The sequence below is a fragment of the Neoarius graeffei genome, chromosome 15 (genome assembly GCF_027579695.1).
Source record: "Neoarius graeffei isolate fNeoGra1 chromosome 15, fNeoGra1.pri, whole genome shotgun sequence".
Lineage (NCBI taxonomy): Eukaryota > Metazoa > Chordata > Actinopteri > Siluriformes > Ariidae > Neoarius > Neoarius graeffei.
Genome location: NC_083583.1, coordinates 30,759,028 through 30,774,294, shown reverse-complemented (window position 1 = coordinate 30,774,294; position 15,267 = coordinate 30,759,028). Strand labels below are relative to the sequence as shown.

Below are 15,267 nucleotides of genomic sequence, written 5' to 3'. Positions count from 1 at the left end.
ATGATTTATGTAATATGGTAAGTGATCATAATAATTTGGAATATACCATAATTTAGCTGTTTGGTAATTTAATTAAGCACCAAAACTAATGATATTAATTAATGAGACTGATTCCATTAGTGATTTAATGATAATATGAGACTGATTCAATGAAAACGATTCAATGGTATGATTCAAATGAGACTGATTCAATTTTAATTATTAACCTTCAGATTTAATGAGATTGATCACTCAATTACCCAAATGCACCTACAGATGTTAAGACATTGGCGCATGCTTTTGTTTTTATTTCTGTAATTCACTGTTCTCTTGGTTGCCAGAAAAAAAATATTTACCAGCTGCTGCTTGTTCATGCCGCTTCATCCAGGATGCATTCAAGAGAGAACATATCGCACCAGTTTTGATATCTATTACCATGGTTTCCTGTCTTTTAGGGCAGATTCTAAAGTACTGCTAAATTTCTTCAAGGAATAAATTAATTAGCAACACTGTACATCATGGACATAATGGACCGATATATTAGACAGTCAACCGCAATGCATAGTTTTAAAAACAAGTCTAGATCGAGAGAGAAAGGGTGAGAGAAAGAAAAGAAGCCAAGTGAGTGAGTATGAAGGAGCAAGACAGACCTAAACTTACTGAAAGCCGTCATTCCAAAAGAGAAAACTGTAACACAAGAAAACAAAAGTTTAAGAGAAAGAAAAATGAGATGAGGTGAGAATAATGCAGTGTTGTAGAGGTGTAAAAGCTGAGAGAGAAAGACAGAGTCACTTGCAATGTAGAACTTATGCAAATGGAAACCAATAAATATGTTAATTTTTTTTCCAGAGATTACTTTGTTTATGTTACTTTTTTTCCCAAACTTATTGTGAACTCGCTGGATTTGGTCTCACACTCTTACCATCTGCTTCGTCATTATTTTTTCTACAGCTTTAAAAGCTAGACGGCCTTTCGATATCATAAAGTTGGTGAAATTTAGTTCCCTCTGAAATTTGGTCATTGTGATATATGTTTATTTCTGTAATATCTCAAAAAAAAAAAAAAAAACAGACCATTCTGTGGGTGGGAAGTTATTTAATTTGAGGGGATTCCCGAGCAAATAATGTGGATTAGATTAGATTAGATTAGATTAGATTAGATTAGATTAGATTAGATTAGATAAAACTTTATTGATCCCTTTGGGTGGGTTCCCTCAGGGAAATTACAATTCCAGCAGCATCATTACAGATAAACAGAGAAAAGAAATAGAGAAAAACTTCTAGATAAATTAAAATAAATTAAGTATTTACATATACAAATATAAAAAGAATAAGATATGGGGAAGGGGGGAAGGAGGGGGGACAAAGGTGGGGAGAAGGGGGGTGGCGGCAGGAGAGATATTGCACTTTCTATTGCAATCACAGACTGAATTCGAATCACAGTCTGTGATTCGAATTCAGTAGCTTTCGGTAGCTTTCAGTAGCTTTCGAAATTGCTTGCTTCGCGCAGTCAAGCAGACAGAGGAAGTCCGTGTGCGCGTGCACAGGTTTACCTTGACCGTGCACTGACAGTTCCATCATTCTGTTGCTAAACGAACAGCTGATCACACCGAGGTCCTCGCTGACCGCCGATATTTATTAGTTTGGTCCTGCGTTTCCTTTCCTTTGCAACATAATGTCTTTTCTTCTCGCTTTCCATTACTGTAGTCCGTCTTTCACGTTTCATTCGCACACTCACATCCTCCATTGTTCTCTCCTGTTTCAAATTTGTATCCCACAATGCCTTGCACGAACAGGGAAAGCCCACCACGTGATGCATGATGTAGTATCTTGAATTGGGTCATGGTGAAGCAGGAAAAAATAGCAGAGAATTTAGGGCCACGTGGCTCTAAATACATTAATTGTTCTATTTAAAAAAAACGAATAAAATTGGAAGTCTGTGATTCGAATTCAGTAGCTTTCGGTCCACTAAATATCAATAATTGGGTGTCGGGGAAAATTAATTTTATGACCTACACTTGAAAAATCTGAGAGGCAGTCTACCTTTAATTAACCATCTCTGTCGCACTTTATTATTATTATTATTATTATTATTATTATTATTATTTTATATGACCTGGCGACTTGTCCAGGGTGTACCTCGCCTTTCGCCCATAGTCAGCTGGGATAGGCTCCAGCTTGCCTGCGACCCTGTAGAACAGGATAAAGCGGCTAGAGATAATGAGATTTTATTTTATTTTATTTTTTTTTTTAAATGGCCCTTATTACAGTGTAACAAAGACTACTTACAGTTTACCAGTTTTGTAACAAAGAATGAATTGTTAAACTATTTCAAGAGGCAGGATGCATTCAAGGCTTTGAAGATGATTGATACTTTGCCTATGGCATCCTGCATCATTAAACTGCATTACCAAAGAAATGCATGCAAGTCGGTGTTTGCATGATTGTATTTTGTTGGTTTGATGTTCATGACAACCTGATGGGTAACGCTCAGACATGAACAGAAGTAATATAGTTATGCCCAGTGTCCGAAATCACTCACTACTCACTATATAGTGGACTATATAGTAAGTTCGCCATTTTGTAGTGCTGTTTGAATGTATAGTGAGAATTATTACACCCTATATAGTGGACTCATAGTATCCCACAATGCACTGTGAAAACTAGTGTACGACCAATGGTCACTAACCAAGCGATATATACCATCATGCACTGCGGTCGCGCCAAAAGAAAAAAAAAGTGTGTTGGGGTGAATGGATGGTGGAAGAAGCACATTATAAATGGACATTCAAGTACAATTAAAAATAGTAAGAGAACAGGAAAAAAGCTAAAATAGAATAAGGCAGATAAAGTACAAGAATAAAAGTTAGAGTGCAGAGCGAGGAATTAATCAAAAGCCTCAAATTTGATTGAATAAAAGGCAGCGGCAAAGAAGAAAGTATTCAGCCTTGATTTAAAAGAACTGAAAGATGCAGCAGACACAAAGCACTTTGTATTTATTAATGTAGGAAATACGCTCAGTATAATATGGATTTATCACAAAAATACATGCATGTATTTATTATTTTGAAAACCCACCAGCCGACTGATCTGGCACGTTTTAATTGTACGACAGTAATGACGCAAATAACGGCGTGACAGAGTAGTGTCCGAAAGTGTTTTTTCATTTTACCAATGAGCTCACTATCTAGTCCTTTATATAGGATTCCCTAGATAGTGAGTAGGGAGTAGTGAATGAGTGAATGATTTCAGACACAGGGATAGTGATATCACACAATACCCTCAGTCCAAAGGGGGATGTTTTTTTTTAAATCATTATTTGTTAATTTTTATTATTATTATTATTATTATTATTATTATTATTATTATTTACTGTATAATTGCACTTGCCTCACACTGTAACCCAGGCCAGACTATAATGCACTAAATTATGCTAATTTTTACATTCAATTTGTAGATGATGTGGTTTATATATTGCTGAGTTTGTTCTTTGTCTGGTTTATAAAAGTTGGGGTTGATTGATGTTTGGAGTTGCAGATTGTCAGGCTTATAGATGGTTGAATTTGTACCTGCTGAAATGACAGTTTTTGTTGAAATGATTGAATATGAAGACGGTAGGGCTTGTTGATGGTGAATTTTGTAGATGATGGCTTAGAGAAGGTTCCATTTGTTGTCTGAATTTGTAGTTGCTATAATTTGTGAATGGTTAAATTGGTAAGGTATTGTGTTTTTAGGTATTTGTCTATGTAGAACTTGTGATTTGTTGATTGTGCATTTTGTAGTTGGTTTCAATTTGTAGAGAGTTGAATTTGTTGAGATTGTACGTTATTTATCATGACGATGGTCAGGTTTATTGATGGTGCATTTGGATAGGGGGGGGGGGGTTCGTGGCTCAGTTTAGTAATGGTAGACCTTGTAGATGTAGATAATGGTATTCATAGATGCTGCAATTTGGTGGAGTCAGTAAATTGTAGAATTTATAGATGTTGAGATTTGGAGAGTGTTGATGATGGGACTTGCATCCCTTTAAAGTTGAGAATTAGTTACTTTATGTTGAATATAGAATTCAAGTACCTGGGGTTAACTGTGCAGGAAAATGGGGGCTGTGATAGTGAGGTGAGAGAGAGTGTGCAGGCAGGGTGGAGCAGTTGGAGAAGGATTTTGGGAGTCATTTGTGATAGGAAAGTCCCAGGAAAAGTGAAAGGTAAGATGTATAAGAGAGTAGTGAGACCAGCTGTGATGTATGGATTGGAGACCGTACCCTTAACGAAGAGACAGGTGGCGGAGTTGGAGGTGGCGGAGTTGAGGATGTTACGGTTTGCGATGGGAGGTTGGACAGGATAAGGAACGAGCACATCAGAGGGACAGCACATGTGGAGAGCTTGGGAATTAAGCTCAGAGAGATAAGACTGAGATGGTATGGGCACATCCTGAGAAGAGATGCAGAGCATGTTGGAAGGAGAATGTTGAGGATGGAGCTGCCAGGCACACAAAAACGAGGAAGGCCAAAGAGGAGATACATGGATGTGGTGAGAGAGGGCATGAAAGTGGCAGGTGCGGTAGAGAAGGATGCGGAAGACAGGGAGCAACGGAGATGAAAGATCTGCTGTGGCGACCCCTAATCGGGAGCAGCCAAAAGAAGAAGAAGAAGATGTTATTTTTTTTAAATACAGCATTGAAACAGTTTTACATACATCAATGCTTTAGTTCTCATTGAGCAAGACAAGGACAACAATGGGAAGGATTTTGTAGGATTGACCCTGATGCATGACTCCGCCTGCTCTTTTCTGCATATAATGTGTCAGATGTACGCTGAGGCATGCCAGTCTGGGAGGCTCTTCTCTAAGATGAATGATGTGTCATACTTCAAGGGTGCATAACTAAATCACATAATCTGCACAAGTCCATGAAAAGAATTGCCAAATGTATTCTTGAAGGCCTGAGCAAGTTCGCAGTCTGTCTTAGTCCATTTGCATTACTTCGTTGTGCTTTTAACATCCTGCAGCTGTCGTCTCCAAAACTTCTTCAGACAAGTTTGAATTGTGAATCAATAACACATTTGTGCTGTGAGTGTTCTATTAATAGTTATAATGCAAATCTAGTATAAATAGAAGCAGTTTAACCTTTCTTATTTCTACATTTTTGCTGTTATGTTGCTGTCACACTTGAACCATATCTAGATCACTTGTGCTGAATTATATTTAATCTAGACTGCCTAGTTTTATACCAAATGTTTGCAGGATTGCTATTACCAAAACGCAAGAATCCCCAAAAGGCTTGACTTGAAAGCCAAACCCTCAGACCTCAGAATGTCCTCTGTGTTAAACAGTCTGTTTTACTGCTGTCTTGCAACCCCTACAAACCGTAATAATCACTCCGCACTTCAATAAATGCCTGCTTTCATGAATATTTGATTGTTATGTGGAGTTTTATTAGCCATATTTGGATTCTGCTGGAGTTTGTGGGATTTAGAGTAGAATTTGAGCAGAGTGGTATGGGTTTGGGCAGTGTGGGTGCATGTGGATGGGGTTTATTGATGGTAAGCTACGTAGAAAGTGATTTTTTTAATGTTGTCAGGTTTCTCAGTGGTAAATATTTTGATGATGGGATTTGTAAATGATGGACTTCTGAAGCATTTTTAAGTTCTACTTGTAGATGATGGGATATGCAGATTGTGGACTTTATTGACAGTAAAATATGCAAATGATGCAATTTGTAAATGAGTTTGTAGATTGTTGATTATGCAGATGGGGTGGTTCAGTGTTTAACTGATGGGGTTTGTACACGGTTAGTTTTATAGTTTGTGATGTTTGAAGTTACAAGGTAGTTTGGTTTGGAAGTGGTTTGCTTTGTAGCTAATGGGATTTGTAGATCCATCCATCCATTATCTGTAGTCACTTATCCTGTGCAGGGTTGCAGGCAAGCTGGAGCCTATCCTAGCTGATGATGGGCGAGAGGCGGGGTACACCCTGGACAAGTCGCCAGGTCATCACAGGGCTGACACAGAGACAAACAATCATTCACACTCACATTTACAGTCAATTTAGAGCCACCAATTAGCCTAACCTGCATGTCTTTGGACTGTGGGGGAAACCGGAGCACCCGGCGGAAACCCACGCAGACACGAGGAGAACATGCAAACTCCACACAGAAAGGCCCCTGTCGGCCACTGGGCTTGAACCCAAAGCTTTCTTGCTGTGAGGCAACGGTGCTAACCACTACAGCACCGTGCCACCTTGGATTTGTAGAGTTTATGAGTTATTAGACATTGTTTTTTTTTTTTTATTCCATATGATGTTGTTTAATTTTAATTGGGTTCCTTGATTGTGAGATTTATTGGAAAATGAACTTGTAGCTTTGGGGGTTTGTATATGCTTTGATTTGTCAATTGTTTGATTAGAAAACGTTTGAAATTGTAGTTTGAATGTGTAAATGGTTATGAGTTTGTTAATGGTGGATGTTAGTGGTAGTGGGATTTTAGATTTTTAGAGGTTGTAGAGGGTGTTATTTGTGGATTGTGAGATTTGTTCATGGTAGGGTTAATTGAGTTGATAATTAAGCTGAAAGTTATTGGGAAGTGTATTTGCAGATTGTGTAGTTCATATAAGGTTACATTTATTAGTGCTTCAATGTGTTAAGGGAGAAGATTGTTAATTGCTGAATGGTTGAAACTGCAGTTGGTCAGACTCGCAGGGTTAATGGGATGTATAGATTGGAGGTGGGGGGATTGGGTGTTTTGCCATAGACTGGGTGATTAGCTTGCTGATGGTGTAGAAAGATGTGTTTGGACATATTGATGTTTATAGATGCTTTGATTTGGAGATGGTTTGGTAGAATCTACGGTATATGTGGTATTAATTCTTAGTGTTTATTGGCCAGTGGAATTTTTGAAAGTTGGACTTGATGTATTGAGGTTTGTAAATGAATGATCTGTTTGTTGAACATGTGATGTTTGTTGGTGCAGGGACTTGAAGATGGTTGATAAGGCCATTGGGATTGTTCATGTCATAGTAACTGGAACAGTTTGCTGATCCAGTGAGCGAGGGTTTCTATCCTAACTCTGTTTTTGTTCAGCAAAAAGGACCGAGTCAGTTCCAACTGTGTTTAATCAGCCTGTTAGACTGTGCTTGATATGTAAATCAAAGAATCCAGCCTCATAACAATTGTTGGGAACTTTATTTTTGGCACTAAGCTCTGGACCTGTGACAGTGTTATATTTGTCACTTATACTGAGAACACACTTGCCAGCAGCTTGTTGTTTTTCAGTGAAAAGGGGTGGGACTACTGGAGGTTCAGCTTATGAGTTTATGGAATATATTTAGCATGTGTTTGTTTTGTTTTTTTCTTGGGAGCTTTTTGGCTAGCTTTGTGTCAATGTAAAATCTAATGAGTGGAGCTTTTGTGTATTTTACTGCAGCCCTTATGTGCAGGGCTTTGAAAGTCTGGCCTACTTTTTAAAGTAGACAGGTGTTCAGATACACAGGTATCCATTGTAATGGAGTCCTGAAAGAGGTTGCCATTTGGTACTTTGGTATTTGATTGCTTTGTGTATATATTGCATGTGTTTGTGTATGCTAACCTCTCTGTCTTGGTGTTTCAGAGAGTGTGCCCGTAGAAGCCAAAGTCCCATGGCTAAAACAAGCCCAAGAATTGGAGGAGACCAGAGTGGCCACTGAAGAGCCAATGTGAGTTTTCATTTTTAACAACTGGAAAAGTAAAACTGAAACACAAGCCAAGTGGTACATTTCTTCCATTACCTTTTGTTGCTTAAGCCCTGTTTTTCTCACATTGGCAGATATTGAATATCTCAACAAGTTTAGATAGGGACTGAATGCTGAAGCAACAGCCATGTTATATATTTAACTAATAATTATTCAGGTCTTGAATGATAATTAGTGTGCAAAAAATTACTGAAAAAAAGTAGTAAACTGAAGCTTTAATGTACAAATAGTTGTTCCTGGGGTGGCACCATCAGATATAATGTTCAAAAAACAACAACAGATTTTTAGAGGAATCTAATGAAAGTACATTGGACTGTAAAGACAACTCTTCATAACAACAAGTACCTGTTCCAAGACACCTTTCCAGAACACAAAGCTACCTTAAGCCAGTATCTCACTGGGCTGCGACAGCTTGCGACAAATTGCGAACGTTATTCGCGAGAGAGTTTCAAAAGTGTCTTGAAACATTCACAGGGCTTCTCAATTTCTTCGCATGAGTCGCAAAGTGTCGCTCCTTCATCGCTGAAATTTTGAACATGTTCAAAAAATTTGTGCAACAAAATTTCTCTCAAAATAGCCCCAAATGCGTCGCTGGTGTCACAAAGCCGTCACGAACCCTTCTCAAGTCAGTTTCCGTGAGACAGGAAGTGCGAGTGTATGGGTAATATCTCACTGGGCTGCGACAGCCTGCGACTAGTTGGAGACACAACAATTGCGTTAAAATATGCGAATTATCGACAATTTTCACTTGGAATCACACTGAATTGATATTTTATCACAATTGTTGTGTCTCCGACTAGTTGCAGGCTGTTGCAGCCCAGTGAGATACTACCCTTATCATTTGCATTATACTGGCAAGAGAAATCATGTGTCCACTTTCTTTTTTAATGGAAAGGCAATGGCCCTACCAAAGTTTGGATGTGGACTTGCTTTATTTTGCTCTTATTACATTAGTCTTCATTCAAAAGTGTAGTGCTATTGTTGGTACGATCTTGCCCCATCTCTGAAACTGTACGTCAGCTAAGAGCTGCCAAGGAAGTGAAAGCAGCTCAGTGCATCTCCAGACCATTGAAAAAAGCCACGACATGAAGGCTTCCAACATCCTGCGGTCTACTGAAGCCTTCTGTCACAGAGACTCATAAAACAGAAGCATCTGGGGTGAAAGTGTTTAAGGGCTTCGGAGAAGAGGAGAGCATGCTGTTAAGTGTGTGTGTGAGAGAGAGAGAGAGAGAGAGAGAGAGGAGGAGGATTAGGATCTGCTGCTTCCCTGATAACTGCTCTTGAATTGCACCCTTCAGTGCAATATATCAGTCAACAGCAGACCTCCCATTCTGTTTCTGTTATGTGAATGTGCTTGTTTAATTTAGCAGAGTCTGGGGAGGTGAGATGCTGTTTCGGTAATCAGCACCATCAGAGCATGACCCAAGTGTGTGGAATTCACTAGGCTACTGTTCAACAGCCATGTAACTCCAGGTATTAATGTGTCATGGGTTTTATTCCAGGAATGCAAGAGAAGTGGTTTTAACTTGGATGTGTTATACTGATGAATTTCTGAACCAGCTGTCATTCTGTTCACTACATAGCAATCTTCTGTCCTCTTCCACAAGGTCATTTCTTCACAGTAATTCAGTTGTAGCATTTATTTAAATACATTATAAACTGCATTGTCTATATTATATTAAAGGTAATCACATTCTTCCTACGTCAGCAGTCAGCGTTACAGGACAGTGATAGTTGTGTTTGGATAAATATACCTAAGACTGTCCTATTACGTATAAATGAGCAAACATCGCTAGCCTTGATTTGATTTAACACCTTTTATAAGAAAAGCCCAGAAAAAAAGGATGCGCGAGATACATACCAGCCAAAACAAGAAACACATCCAATATAACAGATGTTAAAATGTAGCACCTACAGTAAGACTCACAGCGTAAACAAAGTGCAAAAAAATCTTCAGTCAGAGTAGCTCGAAACGTCTTGAGTAATCAGAGAGGTGGATGAAATTATAACCAGTAACTCGTCTCATTGTTTCCACATGCAGGCAGTGTACAATGGCGCTTGAAAGTTTGTGAACCTCTTAGAATTTTCTATATTTCTGCATAAATATGACCTAAAACATCATCAGATTCTCACACAAGTCCTAAAAGTCAATCAAGAGAACCCAGTTAAACAAATGAGACAAAGATATTATATTTGGTCATTTATTTATTGAGGAAAATGATCCAATATTACATATCTGTGAGTGGCAAAAGTATGTGAACCTCTAGGATCAGCAGTTAATTTGAAGGTGAAATTAGAGTCAGGTGTTTTCCATCAATGGGATGACAATCAGGTGAGTGGGCACCCTGTTTTATTTAAAGAACAGGGATCTATCAATGTCTGATCTTCACAACACATGTTTGTGGAAGTGTATCATGGCATTATTCCGTTATTGTATGCATTAAATTCCAGGACTTTCCATAAGTGATTATTTTCAGGGGCATCCAAGACTCTAGCTTGGTTCCACCCCTGGATGCGGTAGCCACTGCCAGACTGGGCAAATGGTTCTCTTCCTCCTTTTTAAAATTCATTAATAATGACATGTCTCTCATGGGTACGGTGGTGTAGTGGTTAGCACTGTCGCCTCACAGCAAGAAGGTCCTGGGTTCGAGCCCAGCGGCCGGCGAGGGCCTTTCTGTGTGGAGTTTGCATGTTCTCCCCGTGTCTGCGTGGGTTTCCTCCGGGTGCTCCGGTTTCCCCCACAGTCCAAAGACATGCAGGTTAGGCTAACTGGTGGCTCTAAATTGACCGTAGGTGTGAGTGTGAATGGTTGTTTGTCTCTATGTGTCAGCCCTGTGATAACCTGGCGACGTACCCCACCTCTCGCCCATAGTCAGCTGGGATAGGCTCCAGCTTGCCTGTGACCCTGTACAGGATAAGCAGCTACAGATAATGGATGGATGGATGGATGGATGGATGTCTTTTATGAAACCTCAGTCCTCATATACAGGTAAAAGGGGCTTTCCTCAGTCATCGTGAAGGGGTTTATTGGATTGGATTGTAGGCAATTACAATCCAACTGTTAATTACAATTGTTATTGATAGTGAAAATGTTCTGAGTGAACATTTTCACTATAAATAACAAAACGTAATCTGCAGTTATTGGGTTTTGGACCATTTACTCTATATACTTATATAATTATATATAATGTGCACAGTCATATTCTCATTAAATCGGTTCATTCCAGTTTTCTCCCTTTCAACAACGACATGAAAAATCAATTTGAATAAGCTACCCATTGTTGAGAATCTACAGGCTGCTAAACACGAGTCAGTGATCCATTGTCAGTGAAATAATGTGTGTATGAATGAGTGAATGAGTAACTTTGTGAGTGAGTCACACTGGTCGTGAGTGTGTGAGAATGAAGAGTGAATGAGTGAGTCAGTGAATGATTGAGTACCCCTTTTCCACTAACAGGGAACAGGTTCCTTTCTGGTTCGCACACTAAATTTGAACCGTTCCGAGCATTTCGACGAAAAATAAATTGATTCGGAACTGGAAAAGTTGGAACCAAAATATAGCTGTTTTTCCAGCTTGAACTGTGATGACATCAGTGGGCGTGTCACTACTTTGGAGAGGAAGTAGAGTGCAGCAATGGAGAACGCGACAGAAAAGGATACATCTTCAGAAAAAAATGGAATGAAAACATCCATCCATCCGTTACCCGTAACCACTTATCCTGTACAGCTGAAGCTTGTCCCAGCTGACTATGGGCGAGAGGCGGGGTACACCATGGACAAGTCACCAGATCATCACAGGGCTGACACACAGAGACAGACAACCATTCACACTCACATTCACACCTACGGTCAATTTAGAGCCACCAATTAGCCTAACCTGCATGTCTTTGGACTGTGGGGGAAACCGGAGCACCCGGAGGAAACCCACGCAGACATGGGGAGAACATGCAAACTCCACACAGAAAGGTCCCCGTCGCCCACTGGGCTCAAACCTAGAACCTTTTTGCTGTGAGGCGACAGTGCTAACCACTACACCACCGTGCCGCCGTGAATGCAAACAAATATCTGCAATAACAGAACAAATGTTCACAGGTAAACAATGCACTCCACCATCTTGCTACTACTGTTTACTTGCGTTGTGCATTGTGCAACACCCTCTGTTCAGGACGCAACTTTGATTACAATGGTTCTGCGCGAAACTGGTGAAAATGCAGGCTGGTTGACTATCTGGTACCAATGTTCAAATAATCCTGAATGGAACCAGTTCAAGAACCCGTTCCCTGTTGGTTGAAAAGTGGGAGTGAGTCAGAAACTGAATGAGGAGAAGAAGAAGAAGAAGAAGAAGAAGCCTTTATTTGTCACATGCACACTTCAAGCACAGTGAGATTCATCCTCTGCATTTAACCCATCTGAAGCAGTGAACACACACGCACACACACCCAAAGCAGTGGGCAGCCATACTAGAGTGCCCGGGGAGCAGTCAGGGGTTAGGTACCTTGCTCAAGGGCACTTCAGCCCAAGGCCGCCCCATGTTAACCTAGTGAGTGAGTTACGGAGTTACTGCATGTGCGACTGAGTTTGTGAAAGAATCAGTGAGTGAGTTAGTGAATTGTCATGCCACTCTGCACCAGCATGCAGTTCAGGGCTCAGATTGTAATCTTTAAGTATAAATTGAAAACCTATTTGTTTAGTTATTTTTTCAGACATTTTATGGTGATCGTCGACTGGCCACATACATTATGTCCCAGGGTGCCATGCCTGTGTTACCTTTTGGCTCTCAGTTTTCGTTATCTTGCCATAGATAGACCTGCTGAAGTCCTGGCCTGCACTCTCTTGTAACATACACCCTTTTAAACCAACGTATGATAAGAGCATACGTTATCACCTGTTTCCTCTGTCTGTTAAGCTGTATGTGTATTCCTTGACGGCTGATCCTGACACAGTTCAATAGCTATGGTTCTTCTTTCCCTCCACTCCGACCTCATTCATTTTGATGCTTTACTTCTGCTTGGAACACTCTGCACTTGTGACTTGTGCTCTGCTTCTGTAAATGGATACCCCAAAACAGATTCTCTAAGTCTTCGCCTTACTTTAGTAAATAATCTCACTTTAATCCTGCAGACGTGGACCTTTCAGAACATCTGCTATAATCGTAAAGACTCTTTATCCTATTTGAAATACGTTTATTCTGAAGATTCAGCACAGTTACAGTGGTGCTTGAAAGTTTGTGAACCCTTTAGAATTTTCTATATTTCTGCATAAATATGACCTAAAACATCATCAGATTCTCACACAAGTCCTAAAAGTAGATAAAGAGAACCCAGTTAAACAAATGAGACAAAGATATTATACTTGGTAATTTATTTATTGAGGAAAATGATCCAATATTACATATCTTTAAGTGGCAAAAGTATGTGAACCTCTAGGATTATCAGTTAATTTGAAGGTGAATTTAGAGTCAGGTGTTTTCAATCACTGGGATGACAATCAGGTGTGAGTGGGCACCCTGTTTTATTTAAGGAACAGGGATCTATCAAAGTCTGATCTTCACAACACGTTTGTGGAAGTGTATCATGGCACGAACAAAGGAAATTTCTGAGGACATCAGAAAAAGCATTGTTGATGCTCATCAGGCTGGAAAAGGTTACAAAACCATCTCTGAAGAGTTTGGACTCCACCAATCCACAGTCAGACAGATTGTGTACAAATGGAGGAAATTCAAGACCATTGTTACCCTCCCCAGGAGTGGTTGACCAACAAAGATCACTCCAAGAGCAAGGCGTGTAATAGTCAGCAAAGTCACAAAAGACCCCAGGGTAATTTCTAAGCAACTGAAGGCCTCTCTCACATTGGCTAATGTTAATGTTCATGAGTCCACCATCAGGAGAACACTGAACAGCAGTGGTGTGCATGGCAGGGTTGCAAGGAGAAAGCCACTGCTCTCCTAAAGGAACATTGCTGCTCATCTGCAGTTTGCTAAAGATCACGTGGACAAGCCAGAAGGCTACTGGAAAAATGTTTTGTGAATGGATGAGACCAAAATAGAAATTTTTGGTTTAAATGAGAAGCATTATGTTTGGAGAAAGGAAAGCACTGCATTCCAGCATAAGAACTTTATCCCATCTGTGAAACATGGTGGTGGCAATATCATGGTTTGAGCCTGTTTTGCTGCATCTGGGCCAGGACGGCTTGCCATCATCGATGGAACAATGAATTCTGAATTATACCAGCGAATTCTAAAGGAAAATGTCAGGACATCTGTCCATGAACTGAATCTCAAGAGAAGGTGGGTCATGCAGCAAGACAACGACCCTAAGCACACAAGTCATTCTACCAAAGAATGGTTAAAGAAGAATAAAGTTAATGTTTTGGAATGGCCAAGTCAAAGTCCTGATCTTAATCCGATCGAAACGTTGTGGAAGGACCTGAAGCGAGGAGTTCATGTGAGGAAACCCACCAACATCTCAGAGTTGAAGCTGTTCTGTATGGAGGAATGGGCTAAAATTCCTCCAAGCCAATGTGCAGGACTGATCAACAGTTACCGGAAACGTTGAGTTGCAGTTATTGCTGCACAAGGGGGTCACACTAGATACTGAAAGCAAAGGTTCACATACTTTTGCCACTCACAGATATGTAATATTGGATCATTTTCCTCAATAAATAAATGACCAAGTATAATATTTTTGTCTCATTTGTTTAATTGGGTTCTCTTTATCTACTTTTAGGACTTGTGTGAAAATCTGATGATGTTTTAAGTCATATTTATGCAGAAATATAGAAAATTCTAAAGGGTTCACAAACTTCAAGCACCACTGTAAGTATTCAGGCCACCGTTCAATGTCATCATGCATAATAATTTATGCACATAATGCTTAGTTATTATTTATTGGCCTATTGAGGAAGGACACAAGTGTCAGCTATTTTCCTCGTGCTGACCACAAGTAGATTACTATTCAGTGAATAACCTAGCTGGTTAGCTAACTGAGCTAACTGGTAAAGCTACCAAGTCAGCCATTCTACAGAAACTGTGAAGTGTTGGTGTGTTCACTAGTTTGTGGTTGACAGTATACAAATACAACTGTCAGCTAAGAAGTGATTCACTTGTACATTGTAAACATAACCAACAGTTATGCCAGTCAACAGTTATGGCCATGTTTAGTGATATTGTCATGAAACTCAAGGAGTTATGTGATTGCCTGCATGAAGATGGACCTGAAATTTTAGCCAAAATAAGGGCGCTCCAAGGACAGCTGCCTCCCAGATGGGAGAGCCTTTATCACAGAAGTGAGCAAATATCTGCCCAAAAGTACTGCCTGCTAACTGGAATGCACTGATGGTCTCTCTCTGTCAGTAGGTGGTTAAATAAATAGAGGGACTCTGGTCTAGTGCTGTCTTTATAAATAAAACTAAACTTTTACATTTTTAAAGTTTTATTAACCTACCTGCTGCTATTTAATTTATCAGCATATTTTAAATTTAATATGTTAAATATAATGTGTCAGCACTCCGCAGGACAGGAATCTCTTGTGGGGAAAAAGTGGATAATAAAATGAGGAAATTCAAAATGA

General features: G+C 39.7%; 1 protein-coding gene across 1 annotated transcript in view; it reads left to right on the top strand.

Annotated features, from left to right (window-relative positions):
* adamtsl3 (ADAMTS-like 3) overlaps positions 1 to 15,267 on the top strand; it is a 464,545-nt gene that overhangs the window by 350,735 nt on the left and 98,543 nt on the right. The window contains exon 15 of the mRNA XM_060941127.1: positions 7,579 to 7,663. Coding sequence (XP_060797110.1) covers positions 7,579 to 7,663 — 85 coding nt within the window. The remainder of the gene's footprint in view (positions 1 to 7,578; positions 7,664 to 15,267) is intronic.